General features: G+C 46.6%; 1 protein-coding gene and 1 long non-coding RNA gene across 5 annotated transcripts in view; one reads left to right on the top strand and one right to left on the bottom strand.

Annotated features, from left to right (window-relative positions):
* Positions 1-14,966, bottom strand: part of AMOTL1 (angiomotin like 1) — a 197,438-nt gene that overhangs the window by 151,037 nt on the left and 31,435 nt on the right. For 3 of the 4 annotated variants that reach the window (XM_027563867.1, XM_027563870.1, XM_027563865.1), the window contains exon 3: positions 776-826. In XM_027563867.1, coding sequence (XP_027419668.1) covers positions 776-826 — 51 coding nt within the window. Of the gene's footprint in view, positions 1-775; positions 827-960; positions 1,253-14,966 lie in introns of those variants that run through there. The other variant, XM_027563872.1, reaches the window with a different exon arrangement.
* LOC113905907 lies at positions 1,327-14,964 on the top strand. The gene is made up of 3 exons (XR_003514751.1): positions 1,327-1,703; positions 10,420-10,610; positions 12,593-14,964. It is a non-coding gene; the product is annotated as an uncharacterized LOC113905907 (long non-coding RNA).

Below are 14,966 nucleotides of genomic sequence, written 5' to 3'. Positions count from 1 at the left end.
TTTAAACAGTCATTTCATGGAAGGAAGGCGAGATGTTCAAGCTGGTGATAAAAGAACAGCAGGGACAGACTTGACAGCCCAGATTGTTAGCGGCTTAAGGAAACCGAGAATGAGAAAGAAAACCAAAACCAAAAATCAACCACTAAGCTACCAAATGAGACTGGGTGGCAGGAATACTTGGAGATAACCTGACAACGCAAATGTCCTTCTCTTCATGGGAGGAAGTCTATCTCTGACAAGTGTGTCCTGGCTCACCCACCACAAATCTACACTTAGAATGACAGGCGGAAGAGGATGAAATGCCCTATTCCAAGACACCTGGAGGAAAAACAGACGTCAAGGGCGATCGCAGCTCCCAGGTCTTGAAATTTAATTACCAGAACGTTTTTGGCCCTGGACTTCATTAAATTCAGGTTAGGGAGTAGCCACAAGATGTCCTTCTTGTGGCATTTACCGGCTAGCTGCATCTTTCCAGGCAGGATGAGACCGCCTGCTTGCAGGGTCCCGCAGATCAGGAAGTTTGCTGTGGCGCGCTCCTGGGAGCATCACCAAAGACCAGGACACACACACACGCACACACCGCACAGCCGACTCTCACCCCTGCCACCTCCAAAGCTCACGCTCCAGGAAAAGGCCAGTTCTCACAGCAAAAGGAACGTGCAGCAGGGCGAGAGTCCCCCGGCCAGCCCTTTCTCTCCGCCCCTCGGGCATGGACTCCAAATTCGCGATTCCCAGGCTGGGTTCTAACAAGAAAAGGCAAAAAGGGCAGACTTACCGAACTCCTCCGGGCTGTAGGGCGCGGGAGAGGCTTCCACAAACTCGTTGTCTGGAGGAAGAAGAAAAGCAGAAAACAAAAATAGAATCTTAACCTTTCAGGGCTAATCGATTAAAAATCAGTTACCGCCCAGGTCCCTTAGAAAAGCGCGCGTTTCTCTCTCCCAGCGACGGAAATCCGTGAACCTGGGGCCTCCCGGGGTTCCAGATGCCAGATCCACTGGGGGTAAGAAATCGTTAAAGAAACTTGGCGGGGAGCATTTCGGCCCAGGAACCAAGCGTCTTCTGGGCGCAGGCAGGTGCGCGCCAACTTTCCGTAGGTTGGAGCCCATGGATCCCCCGGCCCGGCGTGCCAGGCAGCGACCTCCCCCTCTACCCTCAGCCCGCGGGGCGCATCGCGGCGTCCCCCGGGTCTAGTGTCGACGCCCCGGCGCCCAGGAGCCCCAAAGTTTCCTAGCGGGTCCCGGAGGCCCGAGAGCGCGCAACGGCAGCGGCGGCGAGCTCCCTGCGCCCACCCGAAGGAGCGCCCGTGCGCATCCCCGCTACCCGTTGCTAGGCGACCGCGGCCTTCACGCTCTGCAGTGGCGCGCGCGCTGCCTCCCGACTCCTGGTGGGAGGGCATCTTCCCCATCCCCACTCTCTCTGACCATTTATGACAAACGAGCGCGTAACCAGTTGTAAAAACGATTTCTGCATTTTTGTATTATGTCTGTCCTGTTCCGATCGATGCTTGGGAAATCGTTTTTTTTTTTTGCTTTGCTTCTCCTGGGAAAAAGCAGGAGTTTCAGAGCTTGAATATTCCCTGCAGCAAGGAAGGGTTTCCAACACCCTCAACTCTCTCCTTTGAACCTGAATTCTGACTTCACTCCAAGCAATATTTCTTCCTCTTAAGAGACTAGCAGAGAAGATAATATGCCTTCATTTCACAGGTAGGGAAACTGAGGCTCAGAAGTTAAGTAACTTATGTACGACTGCGCATCGTTGTGATACTGTGTGTGTGTGTGTGTGTGTGCGCGCGCGCACACACGTGTCAGGAGAGAGCAGAGCCATATTCCTTCTAATATTAAAAGAGTTGCGCAGTTTCACGTACAGAATGTAGAAACAAAAGTTTGGGTCTGAAAATTTGAGTTGTAGGTCCTAAAGAAATTGATGTCAGCTTGCGGGAGTCTCCCTGCCTAGGTCAGTAACTTGTACAGATGCATTATGTGTTTCTACCAGGACTGACTGATGCCTCACTCAGGAGGGCCCTGGGCTATGGGAAAATGCTCTAGAGATGCTGGGAGGAGGCAGAGGAAGGAAGGCGCAGACATAGAAAATGGCTGTCTCTTCTCCATCCCCGGCTTTGGACACTGATAGTTGGAGAGTTAACAGTCTGGGCAACATCCGGACCTTCTATAGTCTCAGACTGATCAGATCGCCAGCTGCAGCAGCCCGAGGGCCCGTGGACCTGTGCTGAGGTGCTCTCATTCTGTAAACCTCAGTCATCTCTGAATGTTCTACTGTCAGTCTACAATTTACCGTGGAGGACAGAAAGAAGGCGCCCTGGCCCGAGTGCCCACGGAGGAATGGCCCGGGACCAAGCTGAGACTGTCCTCCTTCCGCACCAGGGTAACCGTTCTTCTTCTTCCTTTTCTGTTGGCTGCCCTGAGAGTGGCTTGAAGGATATCTCAGTTCCCTGACCAAGGACTGAACCAGGGCCACAGCAGTGAAAGCCCTGAATCCTAACCACTAGGCCAAGGAACACCCCAAAGCAACCATCTTGAACTGCCCAGCCTATCTCTCTATCCTCTTCTGTTTTCCCCACTCCTGACAATCTGAGCTCTGAAATCCAAGATGGGAATGTGCTTGGGTGAATTTTTGCACATATCAAGACATCCCTTCCCATCTCCTGAAAACCTCCATTTGCTTTCAGGAATTCATGGGCTTCCCCTGATGGCTCAGTTGATAAAGAATCCACCTGCAATGCAGGAGACCCCGGTTCGATTCCTGTGTTAGGAAGATCCCCTGGAGAAGGGATAGGCTACCCACCCCAGTATTCATGGACTTCCCTTGTAGCTCAGCTGGTGAAGAATCCACCTGCAATGTGGGAGACCTGGGTTCGATTCCTGGGTTGGGAAGATCCCCTGGAGAAGGGAATGGCTACCCACTCAAGTATTCTGGCCTGGAGAATTCCATGAACTGGATACCAAAGAGCTGGACACGACTGAGCGACTTTCACTTTCACTTTCATTCATGGTTTGTCAAACTTTCTTTCAACTCCTCACTCTGTTGGAAACCTGGCTCTCCTTGAAAATAACAGAGCACGTAGTCCACAACCCTTACTCACTGCAGCCGTCTACAGACCTCTGTGTTATTCTACCTCATTTCTTGAAGGTGTTGGCATCTGGATCACTGTCACTTTTCCCAATACCATTCCCATGATAATTTTTATTTCCAAATCTACCAGTGGATTCTTCTCGTACTCTGGTCTCTCAGCTCTTCAATATCCTCTCCCTTCCTGCACCTCCAGCTATCCCAGCTTCCTGCCCTTCTAGTAACACCATCTGTAATCTCAACACCAAGCATTCCACTTTCCTATCACCACCACCCAGCCTTCCAAGCTTTCCAGCTTATTCTTCCTGTTAGCCTCACCCAATGTCTCCTTGACCCCAACAGCTCCTGTAATTTGCTGATCCTGTGATCTTTTCTGTGTTACTCTCCCTCTTGACATTCCTTTCTCTTTTAACCACCCTAGTTTCCAGGTTTACTATTATCATTTCTCTTATATACCCCTTCAAATCCACCTCTCTCTCTGTCTACTAAGTCTTTGGGAAAACCATATCCCTGATAAAATCTATTTCTTCATCTTCTCTCTGCTGGCACCCAGTGAAACATGATCAGAGAAGCACAGCATCATGCTGACTGGTCTTATTTTCAGTGTGTGACCACTAGCCTCAAGTGGACATTAGTGCAGCCCAGCAATCACTCTGTTTGCCTGGTTTACTTACTCTCCTGCTCTCTAGTTACTATGGATGAACCATCCATTTTCCAGCTGAGGCCAACTCCTCCATTGTGTATCAGATCCTCTGTGCCCTCTCACATGGATTTCTCCCCACCTCTCTTCTCTAAGTTGATGTTCTCCTCCGTTCTGGATCATTCCCATCACTATACAAATGTGCTATTATGTTTCTATCTTTAAAAAATCTTTTCCAATTCTACTTCTCTCTTCCAATTACCGATCTCAAGTTTCAGTGACAGTTTACCACAAAATTCATCAAAGAATTGTTTACACTCATTGTTTCCACCATCTTCCTTTAATCTTAAAGGCAAACAAGCTTATAGCTCATCACTCTTCCAGAGTAGCTCTTGTCAAGGTCAAGACTGACCTTGGCACTGCAAAATTCCAACGGTCAGTTCTTGATCTGAGTAGGAGTCTTTGACTCCCTGATGTCATGAGGAGGTGAGCTCAGATGGCCTGTTTGCAGGACTGCTGCTGGCGCTAAGTTGCTTCAGTCATGTCAGACTCCGTGCGACCCCATAGACAGCAGCCCACCAGGCTCCCCCATCGCTTCCAATTCCCCATCGGATCAGGAGGCAACTAGCCTTTGCATTCCAAGAGAGACAGTCTACAGAGGGCTTTGGTATGAGCGCCAAGGTCTGGTTAGGGGTCAACCAGACCTTGGCTCTAATACCAGATTCACTATTAACTAGTAGTTTAATTTCTGCTAACCTTAGTTTTCTATAAAAATGGAGATAATAATTATACCTAACTCATAAGGTTGTAGCAAGAATGCAATAACCTACAGCGTTTAGAGCCTGTAAAATAGAGACTGTCACACTGTGAAAATCAAGTACATGTTAGTTATTATTAGATGGTATGCTCTTTCACAGCTGAGGAAAATGAGGCTCTTTTCTCTTCTTTAATGACTTCGAGTTACTGAAAGGAATCACTAACCACAGATTATGCTTCCATTTAAAAGCAATGTACATGGTCCCACCTCTTAGTTTGCTTTCTAAGAGTTTCCTTGAAAGTTAGTTATGTGGAATTAGGATCAGGCATTCCCCATAGAAAGAGCATTACAAATATTCTACCAGGTGATTAGGTTCTGGAGCCTGTCAGATTGTTCTAACTCACAATGGACTTCCCTTTCAATTTGTTCCCTATAAATGGATGACTCATAAGCTAAGAATTTTTCTTACAGCCCTTCAGTTATTTAAATTTCCAATCAGCTGAAAGTTAATGAAAAAATATTTTTCTTGTTTTAATATTTGTTGTTGACAATTTTTCTAAAATATGTGATTCCAATTTTCTGTCTTAGGAAGCAAAGCAGAAAAAACAATAACATTTTCTGTTAGTCAAACAATACTTATGGGGAAGTACCATGCTTCTCTGGTGGTTCAAATGGTAAAGAATCTGCCTGCAGTGCAGGAGACCTTGATTCCATCCCTGGGTCAGGAAGATCCCCCGGTGAAGGGAATGGCAACCCACTCCAGTATTCTTGCCTGGAGAATTCCCATGGACAGAGGAGCCTGGCAGGCTATCGTCTGTGGGGTTCAAAGAGTCAGATACAACTGAGCAACTAAGCATACACACCATTCTTTCAGGATGGTAGGCAATGCATCTATGAGGCAAGGCAGATACAATAGTGGTCAGAACAGGTTCCTGTCCTCATGTTGCTCACCTTCCAATAGGTTCAGAAGACCTTCCTAACCTTAGGTAATATCTCAAACTGGATGCTTATAGACCTCTTATAAAGAAATGGTTCTGCAAATAAGTTAATCAGTACCATTTTTCTAGATTCATATATATGCGTTCATATACAATATTTGATTTTCTGACTTACTTTACTCCACATGACAGGTACTATTCTATTTACAGGACAGAAATAAAGATGCAGATGTCAAGCACAATCACGTGAACATAGCGGGGGAAGGGGAGGATGGGGCAGACTGGGAGAATAGCATTGACATGTACACTATCATGTGTAAATAGACAGCTAGTGGGAAGCTGCTGTATAGCACAGCGAGCTCAGATCGGTGCTCTGTGATGACCTAGAGGGGTGGGATGGAAGGAAGAGGCTCAAGAGGGAGGGATATATGTATACATAATAGCTGAGTCACTTTGTTGTACAGCAGAAACTAACACAATGTGGTAAAGCAATTATGTGAAGGTGCAAGTCGCTCAGATGTGTCTGACTCTTTGCAACCCCATGGACTATAGATTCCATGGAATTGTCCAGGCCAGAAAACTGGAGTCATAGCCATTCCCTTTTCCAGGGAATCTTCCCAATTCGGGGATCAAACCCAGATCTCCCACATTGCAGGTGGATTCTTTACCAGCTGAGCCACAAGGGAAGCCCAAAGCAATCATACTCCAATATAAAAAGAAATTGTTCTGCTGGGAAGTTATAAAAGAGAGTACACAATATTATAGGTTGGAATCTCAGTTCTGTCAAATTATTAGGGGAGAAATCATAGGGTTGTTACTAGATCTCCCAGAGCTTCAGTTTCCTGACGATAATACTTAATACCGTATTGCTGGGAAAAGCTGAGCAGGTTAAGTGTGAAACAGACCAAGCACAGTGCTGGGCACTGTGGATGCTGAGGAGGAAATGTTCCTTTCTTTCCCACACAGAAGGCTTGGGCATGCTGCAGGCCCTTTTTTTGACTCTCCTAGAGGGGCTTCCCTTGTAGTTCAGTCGGTAAAGAATCTGCCTGCAAGGCAGGAGACCCAGCTTCGATTCCTGGGTCAGGAGTATCCCCTGGAGAAGAAATTGGCAACCCACTCCAGTATTCTTGCTTAGGAAACACCATGGACAGAGGATCCTGGCGGGCTACAGACCATGGGGTCTCAAGAGTCAGACACAACTTAGCAACTCAACCACCACAGAAGGAGAGTGGGCTTCCTGCTGCTATGGCCTCTAAAGACAGGGAAGCAATCTCTGATCCTATTTCTAGGGCAGCATTTATTAGAAAGTGGGACATGTGGAGAGAAAGCAGCAAGAAGGAAATATTTCTGGGGCTCAGGGTGAATTATTTCTGGGACTCAGGTTTTCCATAGAAACATAGTACAACAAGGGGCTGATGGCTCATCTTCACTCTTACTATTACCTGCTGCATGATTTGAGCAGATTTTTGGGAGCTAACCTGGGAACCCAATCCCTAGCTTTAATATTTCTTCGTATATATAAAGTTAATAATATATTATTCATTAATATTAATAATTTTATATAATACATCAAACTTTAAATGTTTTAAATTAATTTTATTATATAAGCAAATAATATATATTCAAGGGGAAAGAAAAAGACGTTTAGTCCCCATGGGTATAAACTGCAAATGGAAGTCCTCCTTTCTCAGTTTCCATCCACAAACTCAAATAACATCCACAGATTCTTGGGTGCTCGAGATTGCTTTTTAGGCACATTCAAACATGTTTATGAATTATTGAAACAAGTTAGGTATCCTATGATGGCTTCTGAATGAAAGACAGTGCATTTCTAAATGAGATCTTGGTCCAACCCCAATCATAAACTGAGGTATGACTATTTTCTCAGTTTATAAACTGAGGTATGACTATTTTCTCAGTAGGGCAAGAAAGTGTATAAACAAATCTTTGGGAAAAAGTCTTATCAACTGTTATGTATAGAACAGTAAAATCTTGAACAGTATGTAGGTATTTAAAGGGTTCTACTTCAGTTATCCTGGAGACTCACTAAGCAGAGCTCTCATCCGTCCACCCAGGAGCTGTGCTCACGTGGCAACATGAAACATAATGCTAAAATCAAAGGAATTCTTTGGTCCATTTTTCTAGAGTTAAAAGCACTGGAAAATGCTTTTGGAAGTGTTTCTAGCAAAGCAGCCATCACTAATATCCTGCATGGTGGGCAGGATGGCAGCTGCATATCAGCCCCTGCCCCCAGGAGGCTGGGGATGCCATCAGCCCCTGTCTGGCCTCTGCTGCGGTGGGGCCAGGGCCTGCCTTGCTGCAGCGCTGCTTGGAGCAGAGGCCACAGGGAGGGCCAGGCTAGATGGGCTGCTTTCATACAGCCCCTTGGTCAATGGAGAAAAGGAGGAGACGGCCTCATACAGGAGGTGACTTCTTCCCCCAAGAGATGGATGAGAGGTCTAAATGCCACCCTAGGGAGACTTCCCTGGTGGTTCAGTGGTTAAGATGCCACGCTTCCAATACAGGGGATGCAGGTTTGATCCCTGGTCAGGGAACTAAGATCCCACGTGCCCTGTGATGTTGCCAAAAACTTAAAAACAAAAAGTTAAAAAGAGAAAAAAAAATGTCACATAGGGAAAAGGTTATTTTTCGGCCAAGGTATGCTATCAATTCCCTTTGCAAGAAAAATCTGCATGGATGCTGTAGTAAGTTAGGATGGTGGCCACAGGCTAGGATCTGTGCACAGCCTTCCCGATCCCTACCCCTGGGAGGTCACCGATTTCAACCATGAAAGACAAGGAGGAGAGAGCTATACCTTCCCCCTGCCTCCCTCTTCTCCCTGGTGTTGCCCTTGGCTCACGTTCTCTGCAGGTAGCCTTCTGTCTCCTGGAGGCTCTCTGCTAGTTAATGGCAGAAGGGAGTGGAGATGCGAAGCTTGCCCCTCCTCCTCTCCCCACTCTGGGGAGCGAGGGCGAGACTGGTTTAGGAGACAAGAGAGAGGTCGTGGCTGCCCGGGGCCAGTCTGACTCTCTGCTCTTATCCTGTCTCTGTGTGCATCCTCTTAGGACAGCGGACAGAGGACAGCAGGGGCACATATGTGCCCACCCATAGGGTTTCATCAAAGAGAATTTTCATCTAATTGGTGTCTCAGCATTAGCTCCAGGGCTGAAATGGCCCAAAGGACATCTCTCTTCTCCTAGGGTTTAATATTCTTTTCTTTAAGCACAACCCCACTTTTTTTTTTTTAATAATCCTTGATGCAAGGCAGAAAGAAAACAGAGTGGCTTCGTTCCCTTTAAATGAAAATCAAGCCTCAGAGAATGCTTTAAGTGTTTGATACTGTCCAGAAGAAAGAAATGGCCTTAATGGAAGAATTGTGGGTGTGTGCGCGCTAAGTCGCTTCAGTCGTGTCTGACTCTGCGACCCTATGGACTGTAATCCTCCGGGCAATGGGATTCTCCGAGCAAGAATGCTGGAGTGGGTTGCCATGCCCTCCTCCAGGGGACTCTTCCCCACCCAGGGATCAAACCCATGTCTCACGTCTCCTGCATGGGTAGGCGGGGTTTTTTTGTTTTTTTTTAACCACTAGTGCCACCTATATGTCACTATATGTCACCTGAAAAGAAAAATCATTATTCTTACAGAAACAGTGCAAGCCAAGAGATGATATGGTACCAAGTCTGACAGGAAGACAAGGATTCATTTTGGTAAAAATGCTAAGTATGTTCTCTGAACAATTCAAATACCAATGCAGTAGATGTTACTAACAACAGCAGAGTGTTTTATGAAGTGTATGAACTTGGAGACATCCAGCCCACCTCCCACCCCCAGGTAACACCCCCTGTTACCAACTATGGAATAGAGGTGAAGATTTAAAAGACTCTTCACTCAGCATCATATCAAAGGAAATGAACTCTGGCTGAGCCAAGAAGCGACTAGAAGGTATATGTGGCTATGACTCAGAATAAACCATTCCAAAAATACACACAGAAAAAGGTCCCTGCAGAGGAAAATCATATACTTCCAGCTTGCATTCAGCTGCATCTATTGAGTGAAATCAGACAAAATACCTTGTGTTAAGGCGAAAGGTAAAAACATTTGGTGTCACTGAAATCTATAACTAAACCATTATAAGAGAGGTCCATAGAATGGATGTGAGTTTCTGCTGACATGCAGAGACCATCCTCATCTCCCATTTTGGTCTGAGGCCTGTGAGGGAATCACTTCTTTCAGACATTGCAAATAGACTCTACCTGGTGCACAAGAGCCTCTCTTTTTTTCACATTAAAATGGTTTTTCCAATAAACTATGGCCTTACCAATATAGGTGCTGAAAGGGGAAGCAGAAGCCTGAGTTCTTGCCTTAGTTTTGCCACTAAATCTTTGACAAGTCTCCATACCTGCCTAGCCTATGATCTCCTCTGTAAAAAAAAAAAAAAACCTGACGTTTATGCAACTTGTTAAAACAAATGTCAACGTGTATACCTGTGGCAGATTCTTGTTGATATATGGCCAAACCAATACAATATTGTAAAGTTAAAAAATAAAATAAAAACAAAACAAAAACAAATGTCAGTAGGAGACCAGGGATGACAGATTATGTTGTATCAATCTTTTTACCACCCTGTATGCAGGAGAAATAGACACAAAGCTCAACTATACACAATTTTATTTTATGAAATAAAATAATTTTTTTAAAAAAAGAAATAGGACTTCCTTGGTGGCCCAGTGGTTAGGAATCCAGCTGCCAATGCAGGAGACACGAGTTCGATCCCTGATCTGGGAAGATTCCACATGCTGCAGGACAGCTAAGCCCATGTACCCAAGCCACCACAGTGAAAAGCCCTCACCCTGCCATTAGAAAGTAGCCCCACTCACTCAAACTAGAGAAAGCATGCAGAATCTTCCTGGATACATTTCGTGGAGTGCTGCCTTCAGGTTGTCTAAGTCAGAGCAGTGCTTATTGGAATTAATCATTTGGTTTGATCCCTCATCCAGGAATATGCCGCATGCTGCAGGGCGACTAAGCTGGTGGCCACAGCTACTGAGCCCACGTGCCTAGAGCCGGTGCTCTGCAAAAAGAGAAGCCACAGCAGTGAGACGACCACGGACCGCTGCTGGAGAGTACTCCCTGCCCACTGCCGCTACAGAAAGCCTGCACACAGCAACAAAGATCCAACACAGCAAAAGTAAGCAAATAATTTTTTGTTTTGTTTTTTTTTGGTAAGAAATAAACTCAAAGGATCAAGCTTCCTAGACACGTGGTGCTGCCCCCTTGAAACTGATGGGGAAGTGAACTGGATGGAGCAGAACCCTGGAGAACAAAGACCTAAGTGTGACTGTGAGCTCTACTGTCGTTTGCCGTGCAAGCTGGACTTTGTATTTGTGTCTTCACAAGTCTCAGTTTCCTCATCTGCAAAATGGGGGTAATAATAACTGCTTGAAGAGATTTCAGTAAGGATATGAACAAAATGAAATAATGTCCCCAGCAGTGCTTGGCACCCAGACCACACTTGGAAAAATGTCCTTCCTTCCTGCAGGAGGGAAGTCCACCCCTTCCTGTTTTTATAACCAGAATGGGGAAACAGCGCCAATAAATTTCTAGACACACCTGGCTCCGGCTGCCAGGTTATGTTCCCCACACTTCCTGCCTCTTCCCTGATGATAAGCTTAAGCAGGTTGGGTCCCCTGGGAGGAGTGAATGACAACAGGGTTCCCAAACAGCTGAGTGAGCGCAAGTATAACAGGAAGACATGTTTTATGGATTCACTGTGAAGGTCTGAGGACGCCTCCCCTCCTGCGCCAAATCCCCACATGTCTGACGGGGCAGCTGGCGAATCAGAGGAGCCTGCGGTGGTGGTCAGAATCAGGGCTCTGGCCCCCTTCTGTTCTGTGTGTTAGGCCCTGCATTTAATTTCATTTGGAAAATGTGTTCCAGGCCTTTAAAATAAATTTGCATAACCACTGGCCCAGGCCCTTGAGGGGATTTTAAGAGTGTAGGCTTTGGGAGTGGAAGAGGGACTTTCGTGGAGAAATTCTGTATCTCCCCCAGACATCCTGGGCTCTTCCCAGCCAGCTTTCCAGGAGGTTGACCCACCCTCATGGCAGCCGAGATGCCCAGATGTTGCCTGGAACTGGCCTTGCCTCCAGGCCCATGACTCACCAGGATGACTGAGCCTCCCTGGCAGATAACACGGTTCTCAAAGGACTCCGTGAAGCCAAGAATAAGATCTCAAGGCTTGCACACTTTCAGGACTTTCCCTGGTAGCTTGCTAGAAATGTAAACCCCATTAGCCCACAGTGAGCCTCTGAGATGGAGCAGCTGGGACCAGCCAGTGTTGGGAGAGGGGGGACGTGGGGTAAGGGGTGGAGGGAAGATGGTCCGAAGCAGGTGGATCAAGGCCTTGGCAATGCATTAGCTGAGGTGCCCATTGGTGGCTCTTGGATGGTAACCCACACATTGCAACAGCACTGTGGGTTTTCTGGCCTTGTTAAGAGCTAGTTGTCTTTTCTACTGTGACAACGAAATAAGCAGCAAAAAAAAAAAAAAAAAAAAAGTCTGTAACTGGACCCCCAGAGCCTTTAATTGAGAAGGCAGAGTAGCTAGTTTTGGAGGGTGAATCGTCAGGCAATAAGTTGGCATGGCTAAGTGTCAGGCAGACCTCCGTTCAAATCCCCACATTGCCTATGACCTTGAGCAAGTTTCCCAGCATCTTCAGGCTCAATTTTTTTCATTCATAAAAGGAGAATAAGGTTGTTGTGAGAATGAACAGTGATGGTCTTTATCTATACTAAAGAAAGGTGTAGTGTCACGTCCGGTGTAAGGTATCTATCTAATGAGGGATTACAAATATTTTTTTGTAATTCATCTAGTTCTGACTTAAGTCTGGCACAGGGGTCTCCCACTGTGCAAGTTTGTTTGTTTTTGAGTGTGAGTTTCCTCACCTCATTTCAACATTTCACCATATTTCCATTTTGCCACCCGACCTAGTCCTCTTAGGACCTGCATCCTTTCCCTGAACCCTGACCTAGGCCTCTGGAGGTGGTGGTAGTTTAGTTGTTAAGTCATGTCCAACTCTTGAGATGCCATGGACCATAGCCCACCAGGTTCCTCTATCCATAGGACTTTCCAGGCAAGAGTACTTAAGTGGATTGCCATTTCCTTCTCCAGGAGATCTTCCCAATCCAAGGAGAGAACGCGGGTCTCCTGCAGTGCAGGCAGATTCTTTACCAACTGAGCTACAAGGGAAGCCCCGCTTAATCCAGCCTGAGAACCACCCGGATCCAGCCGCTCACAAGAACTTTCACATTTCAGCATACTGCTTCCTTGAGAGGGTGCTTCACCCACACAGGACAACACAGCCAAAGTCTGTCTTGGACACCTCCAACATCACAGACCGACTGTCTGAACTGGGGCCAGATAACAAGGGATCTGTTGCCCATCTGAGCTAAGCTTTTCCATCAGCTCCAGATGCTCATCACTACCCAAGAGCAGTGCCTCTCCATCAGGCAGATCTAGACACCGGGCTGGATCCCCTTCCTACAAGCCAGATGTATCTCCAAAGACTGTAGATATATGATGTGGTGAACTCAAGGAGATGTGTGGTAATGCTTGGAACTGCTCACAGTAGAATTTCTAGCCACCCCCTTGTCACAGTGACCCCTGAGGCTTCTTTCTGCTCTAAACTTCTATGATGGATGATGCAGGCAAACCATACTTACTTACTTCTCTCCTATGCCATCCAGCTTTAATGAACAAGCCTGGGGTCACTGAGAAAAATGCTCTAGGTGTGCCCAAAGCAAGGTGGAGTGATTCCAGAAGCAGTTGTGCAATGCATTGGGCTGCCACAGTCAAAGACGTTCTCAGTGACCACAGAAATCTGCAGAGGACCTGGTCTCAGCCATCATTCATTCATACATCCATTCATTCATCAAGCCACCCAGCCAGCCAGCCACCAAATACGTATCAAATATTTGCCAGGCTGCTTGTGAAAGGGATGCAAAAGCAAATAAAACAAGATGTCTGCCCCTGAGAGGCTCACAGGTCATCTAGGATGCAGACAGTGACAATACAATGTAGAAACTTGGTGACATGGAAAGCTGCAAGCTCTGTGGCAATACTGAAGATAGACTGCTCATTCCGATTAGGATGGGGGTGGACGGGTGAAGAGATCCCAGAAGAGATGACTGAAGCTGGCGCTTCAGAGATGAGCAGGACCTGGCCATGTAGAAGGCATATACTAATGACAGTCTTTGCAGAGGCTCACAGGTGTGTGAGGACGTGAGGCACTCAAGGATCCAGGGGGAGATAGACACGGTGATGAGGAAGGGCTTCGTGTTTAGTGAGGAGCTGCAGGAGATGAGTCTAGAGAGGCAGGCAGAGGTCAGACCAGGAAAGGCAGGCTGTGTGTGGAGCTGAGGAGGTTCAACTTTGTGCCCTGGGCTGTGAGGAGACATGGCTTAAGAACCTCTAAAAAGTGGCTCAGGTGGCAATGTGACAGGGCGTAGGAGTGAACAGCGATTGGTTTTTGTCTGGACTGCATCCAAGTTCCTTCTCTCAGAACCTAAAGCTTCCCTCTGGGGAAACTCCCATTGTGTACAGCTGTCTTGGTTGGAAAATGTACCCTGATGCAGTGCAAAAACTAAGTAAGTGTTTATTGCTATCTAAGTTACCCCATTTTAGAGATGGGTACAGTAGGGAATGTAGTCTGGTGATCTCTGTGTCTATCTTAATCTCTTTCTTATATCCCCAGTGCTTGGCATGTAGTAGCTGCTCATTATTAATTGAGTGAATGAATAAATAACAGCAAATGAGAGGCATACCATTTTTAAAAATATCTTGTGAATGCATTAACTTCAGTGGCCTCTGTTTTCTCATCCATAGATTAGCTCCTACCAAAGTGGATCCCCATTAGATGGGCAATGGGGCAGACCTTGGGCCTGACAGAGGACCACTTCCCTGCGTCAGGGGTATGGTTTTGACACCTGTATGCTCCATGCCAGGACAGTAACAACATCCCGAACTTAACTCTGAGTTGTATTAATCAGATGCTAGGATGTGGACACAGAATGAAGGAGAGCCAATCTATGCCAGTTATACCGGTTGCATTATCCCCAGTCTTAATCTTTGCAGGGCTGTGGAGAGGAGATGAGAGGGGAGGAGACGGGAGACAGGCAAGAAAATAGTGCCTGGATGTTAGGTGCTCAAAGTTATGTGACCGGCTTCCCACTCAGCTAGGGTAAGGTCTCATTCAATGACAGCTTACATTACTTAATGGTGCTCATCGCAAACCTCCAAGTAGGCATTCTTACTCTCATGTTAAGGCTGAGGAAACAATAGATTTTCTTAAGGCCCCATAGAGTATAAAGAGAAAATTCCATATCTGAACCTGGGTCTGTCTGACTCCAAAGTCCATGCCTTCGCCTCTCCACCCAGCTGGTTTTGAAAAGGCAGATAGCGCTGGGCATGTAGTGTGTACCGCTGGGTTGACCCAGTGGGTGCATGAGTTGAAGAGGACCGCGTGTATCTGGGACAGCAAAAGCAG

The sequence above is a fragment of the Bos indicus x Bos taurus genome, chromosome 15 (genome assembly GCF_003369695.1).
Source record: "Bos indicus x Bos taurus breed Angus x Brahman F1 hybrid chromosome 15, Bos_hybrid_MaternalHap_v2.0, whole genome shotgun sequence".
NCBI classification, from domain to species: Eukaryota; Metazoa; Chordata; class Mammalia; order Artiodactyla; family Bovidae; genus Bos; species Bos indicus x Bos taurus.
The sequence above is the reverse complement of the archived record's forward strand: the minus strand, read 5'-3'. Positions and strand labels throughout refer to the sequence as shown.